At 48.0% G+C, this 14,733-nt stretch overlaps 1 protein-coding gene across 4 annotated transcripts in view; it reads right to left on the bottom strand.

Annotated features, from left to right (window-relative positions):
* Positions 1-14,733, bottom strand: part of setd2 (SET domain containing 2, histone lysine methyltransferase) — a 108,198-nt gene that overhangs the window by 19,187 nt on the left and 74,278 nt on the right. For all 4 annotated transcript variants that reach the window (XM_085992558.1, XM_085992559.1, XM_085992560.1 and 1 more), the window contains exons 12-16: positions 14,014-14,142; positions 11,182-11,802; positions 6,703-6,757; positions 2,568-2,754; positions 25-706 (exon numbers count right to left, since the gene is read on the bottom strand). In XM_085992558.1, the coding sequence (XP_085848684.1) occupies positions 25-706; positions 2,568-2,754; positions 6,703-6,757; positions 11,182-11,802; positions 14,014-14,142 (1,674 nt within the window). The remainder of the gene's footprint in view (positions 1-24; positions 707-2,567; positions 2,755-6,702; positions 6,758-11,181; positions 11,803-14,013; positions 14,143-14,733) is intronic.

Raw genomic sequence — 14,733 nt, 5'->3', positions numbered from 1 at the left:
TAATACAAAAGGAAAGGACTGTACCTGGACGATTTGCTGCGTAGCTTGTCCGTAAGGAGAGGATATGCTATACACGGGCTGGCATGGCTGTCCCTGATAATAAATCGGCGTCTGGGACTGCCCGCTGGCATACTGCTGGTGCACCGCCAGCGTCTGCTGGTTGGGATCCCACACCCCGTAGCTCTGACTCGTTGCTTGAGCGCCCGACACTTGTATCACTGCCACACTCGGGTCCTGGGGGATGACGCCGGGAGTCTGAGCCAGGTACTGCTGGCCCTGGACATCCACCTGGGGCGACAGGTGCTGGACCGCGGGGTGTCCCGCCGGCATCGACTCCGCCAACAGCGGCTGCGGGTGCTCATAGCCCATCTGCGGCGGGCACAAAGGCTCTACGTTCGGTGTCGGGAGGAGCACTTTGCCAGCGTTGGGGTTGACCGGGTCAACGTAAGTCTGCAGAGGGTAGCCCGGGGGGTAACTGGCAAAAGTCTGGTGAGTGTTGGCGTAGGTTCCAGTGTCGTAAGGCACCTGCGAGCTAACACAAATCGGTTGTATCTGTTGCTGTTGCTGCTGCTGCTGTTGCACCAGGTATAGGCTCTGTTTCTGGGCCTCCCTCTGTGCCACCTCTTGCTCAAACAGCTTCCTCCGCTCCTCGGTGGATAGTTTACTCCTGGTTTTCTTCTTCTTAGCTGGCGTTGCACCATCGTACCTTTTCAAAATAAAAAAAAGCAATGTTACACAGGCGAGCAAAGTTTATAATTAACCCAAAATAAACTTCTTCGCAGCAAGGGCTGAGGTCAGAGTTTCTTTTTAAACCAGACCCGCCTCATCACCTCAGAAATTTTCCCATGCGTTTCACGTACAAAATAATTGAACATTTTATTCTCGGGATGTGGGCAGCCAACCCTAGTGATTGTTTTCACAACCGAGTGGCTTGTAAGGACACTTCAGAGGACATTAACTCCAATCCTACAAACCTGTGAGAACTCTGCATTTCTCCAGCTCAGACCTCTCGTGCATCCTCCACTTCCTGTGCCCCACTGTTGGCGGCCGTGCCTCCAGCCAACTAGGCCCCAAGATCTGGAATTCCCTCCCTAAACCTCTCTCACCTAATTTAAGACGCTCCTTAAAACTACCTTTGATCCAGCTGTCCTAATGTCTCCCCGTCTGGCTTGGTGTCAATTTTTGTCTGATTGCACTTCTGTGAAGCAACTTGGGATGTTTTACTATGGTATAGGCACTATATAAATGCAAGTTGTTGTTGCTGTAGTCTGGGACTGGAGTTACATGTAAGCCCAGACCATGTAGGGGTGGTAGGTTCCCTTCCCTGAAGGACATCAATGAACCAGTTTTTTTCCCAAAAATCCAGCAACTTCCGGAGGTCATTTTATCTGGTGCTAGCCCACAAATTTACCGGATTTATTGAATTCAGTTTCACAATTGTACACACTATCTACAGGATTCACCGCAGCAAGTCAACAAGGCTTCTTCGGCAGCACTTCCCAAACCCGTGACCTCCACCACCTAGAAGGACAAAGGCAGTAAGCGCACGGGAACACCACCACCTCCAAGTTCCCCTCCCAGGCACACACCAGCCCGACTTGAACCATCATCGTCGCTGGATCAAAATCCTCGATTTCCCTAACAGCATTGTGGGGGGTACCATCACCACATGAACTGTAGCGGTGCAAGGCGGCAGCTCACCACCACCTTCTCAAGATCAACTAGAGATGGGCATTAAATACCAGTGAAACCCACATGGCGAGAATTAATTTGATTTTTTTTTTGCTATGGCGGGATTTGAACTCACGACCTCTGGGTTGCCAGTCCAATGCCATGACCAGCACACTACCGTAATCCATAATACATAGGCACCTTTCACAACCTCAGAACATCCCAAATTGCTTTACAGCCAATGAAGTACAAGTTGTAATGTGGTTAATGCGGCAGTCAATTTGCGCAAAGTCCCACAAAGAGCAACTTGAGCACTTAACCTAAACTGACACTCCAGTGCAGTACTGAGGGAGTGCTGCACTACCAGAGGTGTCGTCTTTCGGATGAGACATTAAACTGAGGCCCCGACTGCCCTCTCAGGTGGAAGTAAAAGATCCCGTGACACTATTCGAAGTAGAGCAGGGGAGTTGTCCCCGGTATCCTGGTCAATATTTTTCCCTCAACCAACATCACCAAAAATGATTAACTGGTCATTATTGCTGCTTGTGGGACCTTGCTGTGTGCAAATTAGTTGTTGCGTTGCCTACATTACAACAGTAACCACAATTCAAAAATATTTTGTTGATTGTAAAGCACTTTGGGACATCCTGAGGTCGTGAAAGGCACTATATAAATACAAGTCTTTATGGTGTACATTATCTAGTCCCTTTACAATCCTAAGAAACAGTAATCATATCAACATGCAGGAACAAGGACAGGTTCTGCTGCGATGCACCCCATGACCAAACAGCCGGTGACAAGTCACAGTCTAAGGCTGAAGGAGGGCCACACAGGAGGGCTTCCTAGCACCCACAACGCCTTCAGAGTGAAGGGAGAGGAACAGAAAAGAAGCTTGCCTTTCATCTGGAATGGATCTCTTCAGACCTTCTCTCTCGTAGGCCGAAGGGGGCGGTGAGGTCGTCGGCTTCCGTTTCTTCCGATCTTTGCTGAGCGACTTGTCGGTGTCCTTCTCTTTGCCCAGGTTCACTGGAGTCTTCGGAGCCTGAGAAATATCCTTCTGTGATGCGCCATCCCTGCCACGGTCTGGAACGTAAAAAAGGCACACGGGCAAATCTTCAGGAGCTCTCCATGAGAAGAACCTTCAACTGGGATTAAAGCATCAAAGGCAACAGGCAAATCGACAGAGAAAGAATCTTTGGCTCGATTTTGTTCCCATTTCCCTCTTAAATGAAACCCATAAGCTTCCCAGGCTGGTGAGCAGAAAAGCAGGCCGACTCAGACGGCGCTGGCTCCCTCGCCAGCTCTGACAGAAAGTCTTCATACCTCGAGCAATCTGCCTGCCACCCCCCCGCCCCACCCCCACCCAGTGCCGACACACCCATCCCACATTGCCAGCAACCCCTGCTATAATAACAATTAAATGCTAAACAAGGTAATCCCTCCCTCTGTCTCTGGGCTGCCAAAGGATCCGGGAGAGGAACAGATGTGATAGTGAGCCAGATTCAATGTCTCTTAACTGCTGTTTGAAGTGGCCTAGAAAGACACTCAGTTGTATTAAACAAAGCCACCACCTTGTCAGTGCAACGAGGGAGGGGCAATAAATGAGTCACCCACAATCCGAGAATCAATTATACAAAAAAAAACCTGACTTTAAAAGAACTGAAACCGGTGAGGTTGGATTAAAATCCCGACACCTACTTTTATTTTCATATCTAGCATATTTTCTGTGAGATTTTTCTGTTTGAAAGGTAGGATTACAGTAGGTTCTAAAATGCTGGAAAATATAAAGTTTTTTGCCCTGAAGCCCTTTTGTCAAATCTTCCAAAATCCATTTCAATTGCAGTACTACCTAGCCCTTGGGCCTCCATTTGTTACAATACCTCTGCGGCTATTGATTTGCTCAACCACTCCGTCACCCCCTCTCCCGTGATGCACTTCTCCCAACAAAGCCTTCACCGTTTTCCATCCCGATCATTCCTTCTGGACGGTCTTGCCTCAAATCCAAGGATTCCAAACCCGAGTGCTCCTGGCACCCAACTGGCTTAGCCTCAATCGCCTTTGCCAAACCTGCGAGGGGCTCATGGATTTCTTAGTCACCAAGAAAGAGACCGTCGATTTAGCTGGGTCTGCTCGTGCCCCTTACCATCAAACCAAACCGCCCCCCGGCCTCCCCAAACCCTCATCACACTTTAGCTTTTCCCCATCTGCCATCTCCAAGCATATCACTTCCATGGGACCGACCACTTTGCTCCCTCAATCTCATTCAACTCCTGACCACCCTTCCTATGCCAGCTGACATTGTAAATGGTTCCCTCTAGTCAGGCACTGCTTCGGTTCCTTTCAAAACCGCCATCATTGTACCCTCCTCACTCTCAAGCCCTCGGGTCTTTGTCCGATCTCCAAGCTCACTTTCCTCTCCAAGATCCTTGAACATGTTGTTGCCGCCCAATTCTGTGCCCATCTCTCCCACAAACCTTCTGTTTGAATTCCTCCACTCTTCCACTGCAACAAAGCACCCGAAGTCACAATGTTCTCCGTGACTGTGATCCTGCTGCATTAACCCCATCGTCCTCCTTGACCTCTCTGCAGCCTGTGTCACGGTTGACGACACCATCCTTTCCTCCACTGTCCAGCTCAGTGGGACTATCATTGCATGGTTCCACTCTAAACTATCAGACTGCAGTCATAGCATCTCCAGCAATAACTTCTCTTCCTGCTCCCGCACTGTCATCTCTGAAGTTTCCCCAAGGGTCTATCCTTGGCCCCCTCCTCTTCCTGCTTACTGCCCTCGATGGCATCATCCACAGACATGGGGTCAGCTAGAGTAAGGGGGAGAGATCGATAGACTGGGAGAGAGCAAGATAGACGGTGTGCGAGTGAGAGATCGATAGAGAGGGCAAGAAATCTATAGAGACCGAGTGTGCGAGATAGAGAGCATGTGAGAGAGATCTATAACTAAGAGTGTACAAGATAGATAGGAGGTAGATAGAGTGAGAGCGATAGAGAGGGAAGAGATCGACAAACTGAGACTGTGAGATAGAGAGACAGCATGCGAGGGAGAGAAAGACCGATAGAGAGCTATAGAGACCGAGTGTACGAGATAGAGAGAGCATGTGAGAGAGATCTATAGACCAAGAGTGTACAAGATAGATAGAGTGAGAGAGGAAGAGATCGATAAGACTGAGACTGAGAGATAGAGAGAGCATACGAGGGAAAAATCGATAGTGAGATCTATAGAGACCGAGTGTACGAGAGTGATCATGCGACAGAGAAAGAGGCGCGAGAGAGGGGGGTAGATAGAGAGACACAGGCATTTGAAGGATATAGATAAATACATTTCGTTGATGTATTGTAGAAAGGTCATTAAAACCAGAGTGTATAATGTAGATTCACCAGGCTGGGAAACTATAGTTATGAGGAGACTTGAGATACTGGAACTATTTCCAATTGAGGAGAGAAGGCCGGGAGATTTAATAAGAGGTTTTTTAAAAAGATACAAAAGTTTTGATAGACTAAATAGAGAAAGACTATTTCCTCTGATTGGGGTATCAGTAACAAGGTGTCATCAATTTAAAACTGGTCACAGAGCGAGGAAAAAGGTTCGGGAGAGATTTATTTACAGAGTTGTTGGAGCATGGAATGCTTTACTACAGGGAGTGAATGAGGGTGAGACTTGCATCTTTTGAAGAAAGACTGGACAAATATTTGAAGCATAGAGTTGTGTGTGGGGAGAAAGTGGGGTAGTGAGATTAGTTTTGGATAGCTCCAGCAAAAAGCAGGCACAGACACGATGGGCCGAATTGGCCTCCTCTCGTGCTCCATGGTTCTTTGCCGGAGCAATCGAAAATCATCGCTGGAAGATCTTCATTGGGAATGCACTGCCAGAAACTGGAAGCAGATTCAACAGTAACTTTTGAAAGGGAATTGGATCTTATACTTGAAAAGGAAAAATGTGCAGGGCTATGGGGAAAGAGAAGGGGGAGTGGGACTAATTGGATAGCTCTTTCAAAGAGCCAGCACAGGCACGATGGGCCGAATGGCCTCCTTCTGTGCTGTACAAATCTATGATTCTAGGTTGGGGAGACCATATTTTCTAAACTGAATCCGGGGACGTACAGGGTGGGAGCACAGCAAAGTAGCTAGGATGGAAAATGTAGGTTGAGCAGCGCAGTGAAGCAAATTTTTTTTAGGCAACCTATATTTTAACAGTTGCACATGTACAATATAAATGCAAAACAAATGTGCAGATAATTACTGCGGATGTGACGTCACACTATTGAAGCACATTCAGACACCTGACCCCCACCCCCCTCCCCCAGTGAGTGAGGTCACACCTGACCCCGCCCGGCCCCCCAGTGACTGAGGTCACACCTGACCTCCCCTGCCGCCGCCCCCCCCCGCCCCAAAACAGTGTCTAGGATTAGCCTGCCCCCATTCCCCTGGTGACTGTGACCGGGCCCTCCCCTGTGGCCTCTCCTTCACCCGCGCTCCGGTTGCCGTGCTCCCAGGCACTTCCGCCACCGACAATCCAGTAGCACGAGTCCGGCCGGAAACTCAAGCAACGACAGGCACAAGCGCAGAAAGACCGCCCGGTAATGCCTGCGCAGTGAGTCACTCTGGCCACTGTACAAGTTGTTGTTTAATTTAGCCCTGGAGCCGCAGAGTGGCAGCTCAGTGGGGCGCATTCACTGCCCGGCCCGGGGGGGGGGGGGGCGCGCGCGCACACTCACTGCCCGGGGGGGGGGGGGGCGCACCCACTGCCTTGGGGGGGGGGGGGGGGGGGGGCGGGGCACTTCAGGGATCAGTTTTGTGAACTAGGGACTGTTCCGGGGACATTGTTTGCCTGGGGACACAGTCCCTCATCCAGGGATGTATGGTCACACTATTCTAGGTGCAATGCAAGACTAAGAAAAAAAATGGAATGTTCCCCACTGAACTGCAAAAAAATGTTAAAATGCCACTTCTAAACACTCAAACTGCAAGTTGCCCTCGGTTTCCTCCCCCTCAGAAAGGCACCTCCCTCATACGCACCAGTACTTTCCCGCTCCGTTTGGCTGCGATCCTTCTTGGGAATTCTGTACACCTCCTGATTAACAAAGATAGCAACATTAGAAGCAGGCATTTATATCAAACCGTCACATCACAAAGCTCTTCACGCACAGCGAGTTACTTGGCAGTGCAATGGTGGTTGTTGTATCGGGAAATGTGGCAGCCATCTTGTGTGGAGCAAGGTCCCACAGACAGCACAGAGGCAAAGGATCACAATCTATTTTTAGTTGAGGGATAAATGTTGGCTAGGACACTGGGATAACTCCCCTGCTCTTTTTCAAATTAGTGCAATGGGATCTTTAGCATCCACCTGAACAGGCAGACAAGACCTAAATTTATCGTCTCATTTAAAGAACGGCGCCTGCAGCAATGTAGCACTCCCTCGGTATTGGAGTGTTAATCTAGACTGAGTAGCAATGCGGCACTCCCTCAGTATTGGAGTGTCAGCCTAGACTGTGAGTGGCAATGTAGCACTCCCTTAGTATTGGGTATTATATAATGAGAAAGGATTAATTAGCAATCTTGTTGTATGAGGCCCCTTGGGTCGGAGCGATCATAATATGATAGAATTCTTCATTAAGATGGAGAATGAAGTAGTTGACTCAGAGACTAGGGTCCTGAATTTAAATAAAGGAAGCTACGATGGTATGAGGCGTGAGTTGGGTAGGATTGATTGGGGAATGTCACTCAAAGGGTTGACGGTGGATAGGCAATGGCAAACATTCAAAGACCGCATGGATGAACTACAGAATTTGTTCATCCCAGTTTGGCATAAAAATAAAACAAAAAAGGTGACTCAACCGTGGCTAACAAGGGAAATTAGGAATAGCATAAGATCCAAGGAGAGGACATATAAATTGGCCAGAAAAAGCAGTAAACATGAGGATTGGGAGCAGTTTAGGATTCAACAAAGGAGGACAAAGGGATTAATTAAGGAGGGGAAAATAGAATATGAGAGTAAGCTTGCAGGGAACATAAAAACTGACTGTAAAAGCTTTTATAGATATGTGAAGAGAAAAAGATTGGTGAAGTCAAGCGTAGGTCCCTTGCAGTCAGAATCAGGGGAATTTACAATGGGGAACAAAGAAATGGCAGACCAATTAAATACTTAAATACATATTTTGGTTCTGTCTTCACAAAGGAGGACACAAATAACCTCCCAGAGATGTCGGGGAACATAGGGTCTGATGAAAGGGAGGAACTGAAAGAAATCAGTATTTGTAGGGAAATGGTGTTAGGGAAATTGACGGGATTGAAGGCCGATAAATCCCCAGGGCCTGATAATCTACATCCTAGGGTACTTAAGGAAGTGGCCCTAGAAATAGTAGATACATTGCTGATCATCTTCCAACATTCGATGGAATCTGGAACAGTACCCATGGATTGGAGGGTAGCTAATGTTACCCCACTATTCAAAAAAGGTGGTAGAGAGAAAACGGGGAATTACAGACCAGTAAGCCTGACATCGGTAGTGGGGAAAATGCTAGAGTCCATTATAAAAGATTTAATAGCAGAGCACATGGAAAACAGTGACAGGATCGGACAAAGTCAACATGGATTTACAAAAGGTAAATCGTGCTTGACTAATCTACTGGAATTTTTTGAGGATGTAACTGGTAAAATAGATAAGGGAGAACCAGCGGATGTGGTGTATTTGGACTTTCAAAAGGCTTTCGATAAGGTCCCGCATAAGAGATTAGCGTGTAAAGTTAAGGCGCATGGGATTGGGGGCAAGGTATTGACTTGGATAGAGAACTGGTTGGCAGACAGAAAGCAAAGAGTTGGAATAAACGGCTTTTTTTCCGAGTGGCAGGCAGTGACTAGTGGGGTACCGCAGGGATCGGTCCTTGGACCCCAGCTATTCACAATATATATTAATGAGCTAGACAAGGGAACTAGATGTAATATCTCCAAGTTTGCAGACGACACAAAGCTGGGTGGGCGTGTGTGCTGTGAGGAGGATGCCGAGAAACTCCAGGATGATTTGGACAGGTTGGGTGATTGGGCAGAAGCATGGCAGATGCAATATAATGTGGATAAATGCGAGGTTATCCACTTTGGTGTCAAAAACAGGAAGGCAGATTATTATCTGAATGGCAATAGATTGGGAGAAGGGGAAGTGCAACGAGACCTGGGTGTCCTTGTGCACCAGTCGCTGAAGGTAAGCATGCAGGTGCAGCAGGCGGTTAAGAAGGCAAATGGTATGTTGGCATTCGTAGCGAGAGGGTTTGAGTACAGGAACAAGGATGTCTTGCTGCAGTTGTACAGGGCCTTGGTGAGACCACATCTTGAGTATTGTGTGCAGTTTTGGTCGCCATATCTGAGGAAGGATGGGAGTTCAGCGAAGATTCACCAGACTGATACCTGGGATGACAGGAATGACGTATGAGGAGAGATTGGGTCGATTGGGCTTATACTCGCTGGAGTTTAGAAGAATGAGAGGGGATCTCATTGAAACTTATAAAATTCTGACATGACTGGACAGACTAGATGCAGGATGTTCCCGATGGTCGGGGAGTCCAGAACTAGGGGTCACAGTCTAAGGATAAGGGGTAAGCCATTTAGGACAGAAATGAGGAGGAATTTCTTCACCCAGAGAGTGGTGAACCTGTGGAATTCTCTACCACAGAAGGCAGTAGAGGCCAATTCATTAAATATATTCAAGAAGGAGTTAGATATATTTCTTAAGGCTAAAGGGATCAAGGGATATGGGGAGAAAGCAGGGACCGGGTACTGAATTTGGATGATCAGCCATGATCTCATTGAATGGCGGAGCAGGCTCGAGGGGCCGAATGGCCTACTCCTGCTCCTATCTTCTATGTTTCTATGAGTGTCAGCCTAGACTGTGAGTGGCAATGTAGCACTCCCTCAGTATTGGAGTGTTAATGTAGACTGAGTGGCAATGTAGCACTCCCTCAGTATTGGAGTGTCAGCCTAGACCGTGAGCGGCAATGTAGCACTCCCTCAGTATTGGAGTGTCAGCCTAGACCGTGAGTGGCAATGTAGCACTCCCTCAGTATTGGAGTGTTAATCTAGACTGTGAGCTCAAACCTCAATGGGGTTCAACCCCACAACCTTCTGACCAAAGCTTACTCGGAATATTTGACAGGCTTAAAGCTAAATCCTTGACCAGGAAAGGAGGAGACCAAGTGGTGCAAACACCTCACCCACTACATGGGACATTCATCACATTCTCTGCTCACTCCTGCTGCGCATGGCTCCAGGAGCTGATGAGCTCTTTTGTACCTAACCTCAACTGGCCTAGAAAGAGACAGTGTTAGCAGACTCTACAACCATGGGGGGGAATCACAACTGAGCCTGACCCTGACTTCACCTTTTGCCCGCACAAATGCACTGGACAGCACAGGATAATGATGGGGAGCAGGAGCCCTGGCTGGTTTTGGTGTCCTCCCTTGTCGAGCTGAATAGAGGTTAATTGTAGCATGCCAGCTCCCACCCTCAACTGAAATCAGTTAACTCAGCCCAAACCATGGATCAAACCTGGGCCTTCTGGTGTGCCTAGCTCAGTACTTCATTGGGCAGGGCCTTCATTCACCCACTGAGCCATCAGGAGCCCTACCTTTAAAACAGATGGTTTTCTAACCGACGCTAAATAGAATAAGTCTAATGACCAGAATGATGCACTTTATAATCTATAAATGATCCAATAAATCTTGTGTTATGCGTGCATTTCCTATCCACAGACTTCACTTCCTGTTGTCAGTGGAAATCACTTACCAACGCACTTGTAGCCTTGGGCCCGACGCTGAATAAAGGGTTCTCTCAGCAGGTTCTTTGTGGGGATCGGTATGTAAACAGGGCCCCGTGATGCTGCAGTTGCAGACTGGGGCCAGTAAGCAGCGCTGTGGCCCCACTACATCCCCTAACCCACACTGAGCAATGCACACGAGATCTACTAGTTATTCTTGAATTATATTGTGCAGTGCATCAATGATTTTCATCACTGAGGACCACTTTGTGGGGGAAAAAAGTCCCTCTTTTCCCTACAGGGCACTCATCAAGAGGAATATAGGAACTGCTAGACAAAAAAAGACCATGGCCCATCTAGCTCGCCATCTACCATCCTGGTAATTGCATGATGCAACAGTAATGGAGTTGTTGACTAATCATAGCAATCAATCTCCGTCAATTAGTTTACAACAGATCCAGACATGAGGTGAGGAAAATCCCCAGTGGTGGAGAACTTTGGGAGCCATAGGTTCAAAGTCACCTGTTCCTCCCAAGCACGCTACACTTACCAAATGTTATACCCCAAATTACTGATATGCTGTGTCCCAAAATATTATTTTCTGACAGCAATCTACCTAACTTGCATTTGATTGAATCAATACCAACTGCTTCCACCGTCTCCTGAGGGAAACAGTTGACCACTCACTCACTTGAAACATTGTTTCTGCAGATTAGTTTTGACTTTACTCCCCTTCAAGTGCCAACACCCACCTTCAGGTCCTTCCAGACATCAAGGAGCTTCGTCGCCAGCTCGCTCACATCTTCGATTTTGCAGGGCTGCTCCTGGCTTCGCTCGCTTTCTGCATCGGACACGCCTTCCTCTTCGTCCTGCGACGGCGTTTCCACCAAGGTCCCCTCGTCCAGCTTGGTCCCATTGGTTGTTTTTGAGGCGGGATCTGTCTCATGGGCCTCCCCATCGTCGGCCGCCACCTCGCCTGGCAGCTCTTCCTCGTCTGGCGGGAGACACGGCGACGGTTCGACGACTGCGACGACCTCGTCCTTCACTTCTTTGACTTCAATCTCCCCGTCTGAGGCTTTGCTTGTGTCCGACAGTCCGCTGTCCATGCTGTTCTCGCTCATGATCTTCAGCCTCCGCATCACCAGTTTTTTGGGGGTGTCGCTATCGACCTCGGTGCTCTGCTTCAGCGTGGGATCCTGCGTGTTCAGTGGTGTTTGCGCACGGGAGGTGTTTTCACTTGAATAACCGTCTGCCTCACTGCCCTGGGGAGCGGATGCCTTCGTCTGGGCCCAACGTTGAATGATGGGCAGGAGCTTGCTTTCCTCCAGCATGTTCTTCGTGGGGATTGGTAACAGCTCCAGGGTCTTCATGATCTGTGAAGACAAATGGTCAACAACTCTAGTCAGGGCTGCTTCCTCATTCCAACTCCCTTAATCTTCACTGTGTTGGATAGAGACGCACGAGCGGAAAAGGGTAGAAATCCTTAGCAATCTCAGTCTTCCTTTTTAAAACCCAAGCTTTGCTTTATTTGCTTCATCTTCTCCCCTTACTCGTTCCAACGTTAGTGGAGGCCCTGCACCGCGGGCCCTGGGCCCTACACCCAAGCATTGTAGTAAAACATCTCCCTCCCCCCCAGGACTCAACCAATTCCCAATCAAGGGCAATTTCTTTCCCAATCTACAGCACTGCTGAGCTAGGACATAGAAAGACAGCAGTTCACTCTTCCTTACTTGGTACCTCCCTCTCTCTCTCCCCAACTGGTTGCCACACTTTAGGAAGGATGTCAAAGCCTTGGAGAGGGTACAGAGGTGGTTTACTAGGATGATACCAGGGATGAAGGGCTTCAGTTATTTGGAGAGATTGGAGAAGCTGGGATTGTTCTCCTTGGAACAGAGAAGGTTAAAGGGAGAACCTAATAGAGGTGTTCTATGGCTCGAGTGGAGCATAAACAGTGGCATAGACTGGTTGGGCCAAATGGCCTGTTTCTGTGCTGTATATTCTATGTAATTTTATTCAAAATGATGAGGGGTTTTGACAGAACAAGTAGGGAGAAACTGTTTCTTCTGGCAAGCGGGTCGGTAACCAGAGGTCATAGATTTAAAATAACTAGCAAAAGAACTAGAGTGGAAGTGAGGAGAATTTTTCCACCCAGAGGGTTGTTAAGGTCTGGAACGCACTGCCTGAAAGGGTGGTGGAATCAGATTCCATAGGAACTTTCAAAAGGGAAATTGGAAATGTTCTTGAAGCGGACGAATCTGCAGGGTTATAGGGGGAAAGGCTGGAGAGTGAGACTAAATTAGACAGCTCTTTCAAAGAGCCGGCACAGGCAGGACGGGCAGAATGGCCTCCTCCTGTGCTGTAAGATTCTATGATTCCTTTATGATTCGAACTGCTGAAGTGTGAGGTGGAGCTTACCAAGTGGGAGAACACTTGCTCGGTGATAAAAGTAGAAAGTTCACAACAGTATCTGTCCGCTCCCAGCCCAGATCCCTCCACTTTACCACCTTCAAAAACCTGCTCACCACCGCCTCGTATACTCCCTGGGGAAGTACAGCATGGATTAGATACAGAGTAAAGCTCCCTCTACAATGCTCCATCAAATACTCCAGGAGAGGTACAGCAGGGGTTAGAGTAAAGCTCCCTCTACACTGTTCTATCAAGCACTCCCAGTTGTTTCAAAATCAAAATACTGCGGATGCTGGAAATCTGAAATAGAAACAGAAAATGCTGGTAATACTCAGCAGGTCAGGCAGCATCTGTGGAGAGAAAAACAGAGTTAATGTTTCAGGTCAATGATCTTTAGTCAGAGCTCTGATGAAAGGTCATCGACCTGAAACGTTAACTCTATTTCTCTCTCCACAGAGGCTGCCTGACCTGCTGAGTATTTCCAGCATTTTCTGTTTTTACTCCCAGGTGTTTGATGGGGCAGAGTAGATTGAGTTTTACTCTGCATCCGTACTGGATTGAGCCCTTAGCCGCCTCCGAGTCAGAAGGTGCAGGGTTCGATCCCTGCTCCAGACAATCCAAGACCAGAGGTCTGGCTCGGAATTCTGGGTTGACATCCAGTGGGATACTCGTGTCTGGTGAATGTTGCCTCCCCTCCCCCCGCTTCATCATATGGGTTGTGGGGGTCCATAAAACCCTCCCGCTGTATAGGACTAAACACCCTATCGGCTGGTCTAAAGATAGTAATGGCCATGGAAGGAGTGCCCACGTTGCGTCCTGCCAGACTGTTAACCAGCCTGCGAACCCTTCCATTCCAAGGGAAGAGTGTGATGATACGAAAACAATGAGTGCTCAATGCTGACAATAAGTGCAATTTTCCAGCACTAACATCGTTCACCTGGACAAGCACAAAAGCCACACAAAAAGTTTTAAAATCCCGCTGACAGGAGCTGTGTGGACAATCAACTGCTCTGTATGCCATTTTAAGTGCCTCATGTTAATGTTGGAGCTCTCTCTGCTGGTGGAAGGCAAGCATTGCAGCTTTCCACTCCTGCACCCAGATCCAAGACTTCACTCCCATCCAAGACTTCACTCCCAACATTTCCTGTGGGAATGGACGAATCCTTAGCTCAACTTACTTCGGTCTGAAGCTTAATATTGTTGCTGGAGTTCCCCCGGCTATCACCAAGCTCGGTCATCCAGATCCAAAGCAGGGACAGGCCATGATACTCCAGAAAGGACTTCAAGCAACTCTGTGAGTGCGTGTTCTGAAAAATAAATACATACGTTAACATTTTGGTTTAAAAAAAACCCCTTCACTCCGCCAATCTATTCTCAGTGGTGTTGACTTTTCCTGCCGCCCCCCCACTATTGATTCTCGGGATGTAGGCATCGCTGGCAAAGCCAGCATTTATTGCTCATTCCTAGTTGCCCGGAGAAAGTGTTGCTGGGCTTTCTTCTTGAACCGCTGCAGTCCGTGTGGTGAAGGTACTCCCACAATGCTGTTAGCTAGGGAGTTCCAGGTGTTCTAGAACCATTAGTAGCAGTTTGATGTAACTAACTGACTTGCTAGTTAAGAGTCAATCACGCTGGCGTGGGGTCTAGTCACATATAAGCCAGACCGGGTAAGGACGGCAAATTTCCTTCCCTAAAGGACATTAGTGAACCATTTGGGTTTTTACAACAATCCAACAGATTCATGGTCACTTTTACTGATACCAGCTTTCTATTTCCAGATTTAAAAAAAATCTGAATTCAATTCTCAAACTGCTACGGTGAGATTTGAACTTGCGTTCTCTGAATTACTAGTCTAGTAACATAACTGCTACACTACTGTACCGGAGACATCACTTCACTTT

The sequence above is a fragment of the Somniosus microcephalus genome, chromosome 7, assembly GCF_052327205.1.
Source record: "Somniosus microcephalus isolate GS21.2 chromosome 7, FLI_Smic_1.0, whole genome shotgun sequence".
NCBI lineage: Eukaryota > Metazoa > Chordata > Chondrichthyes > Squaliformes > Somniosidae > Somniosus > Somniosus microcephalus.
The sequence above is the reverse complement of the archived record's forward strand: the minus strand, read 5'-3'. Positions and strand labels throughout refer to the sequence as shown.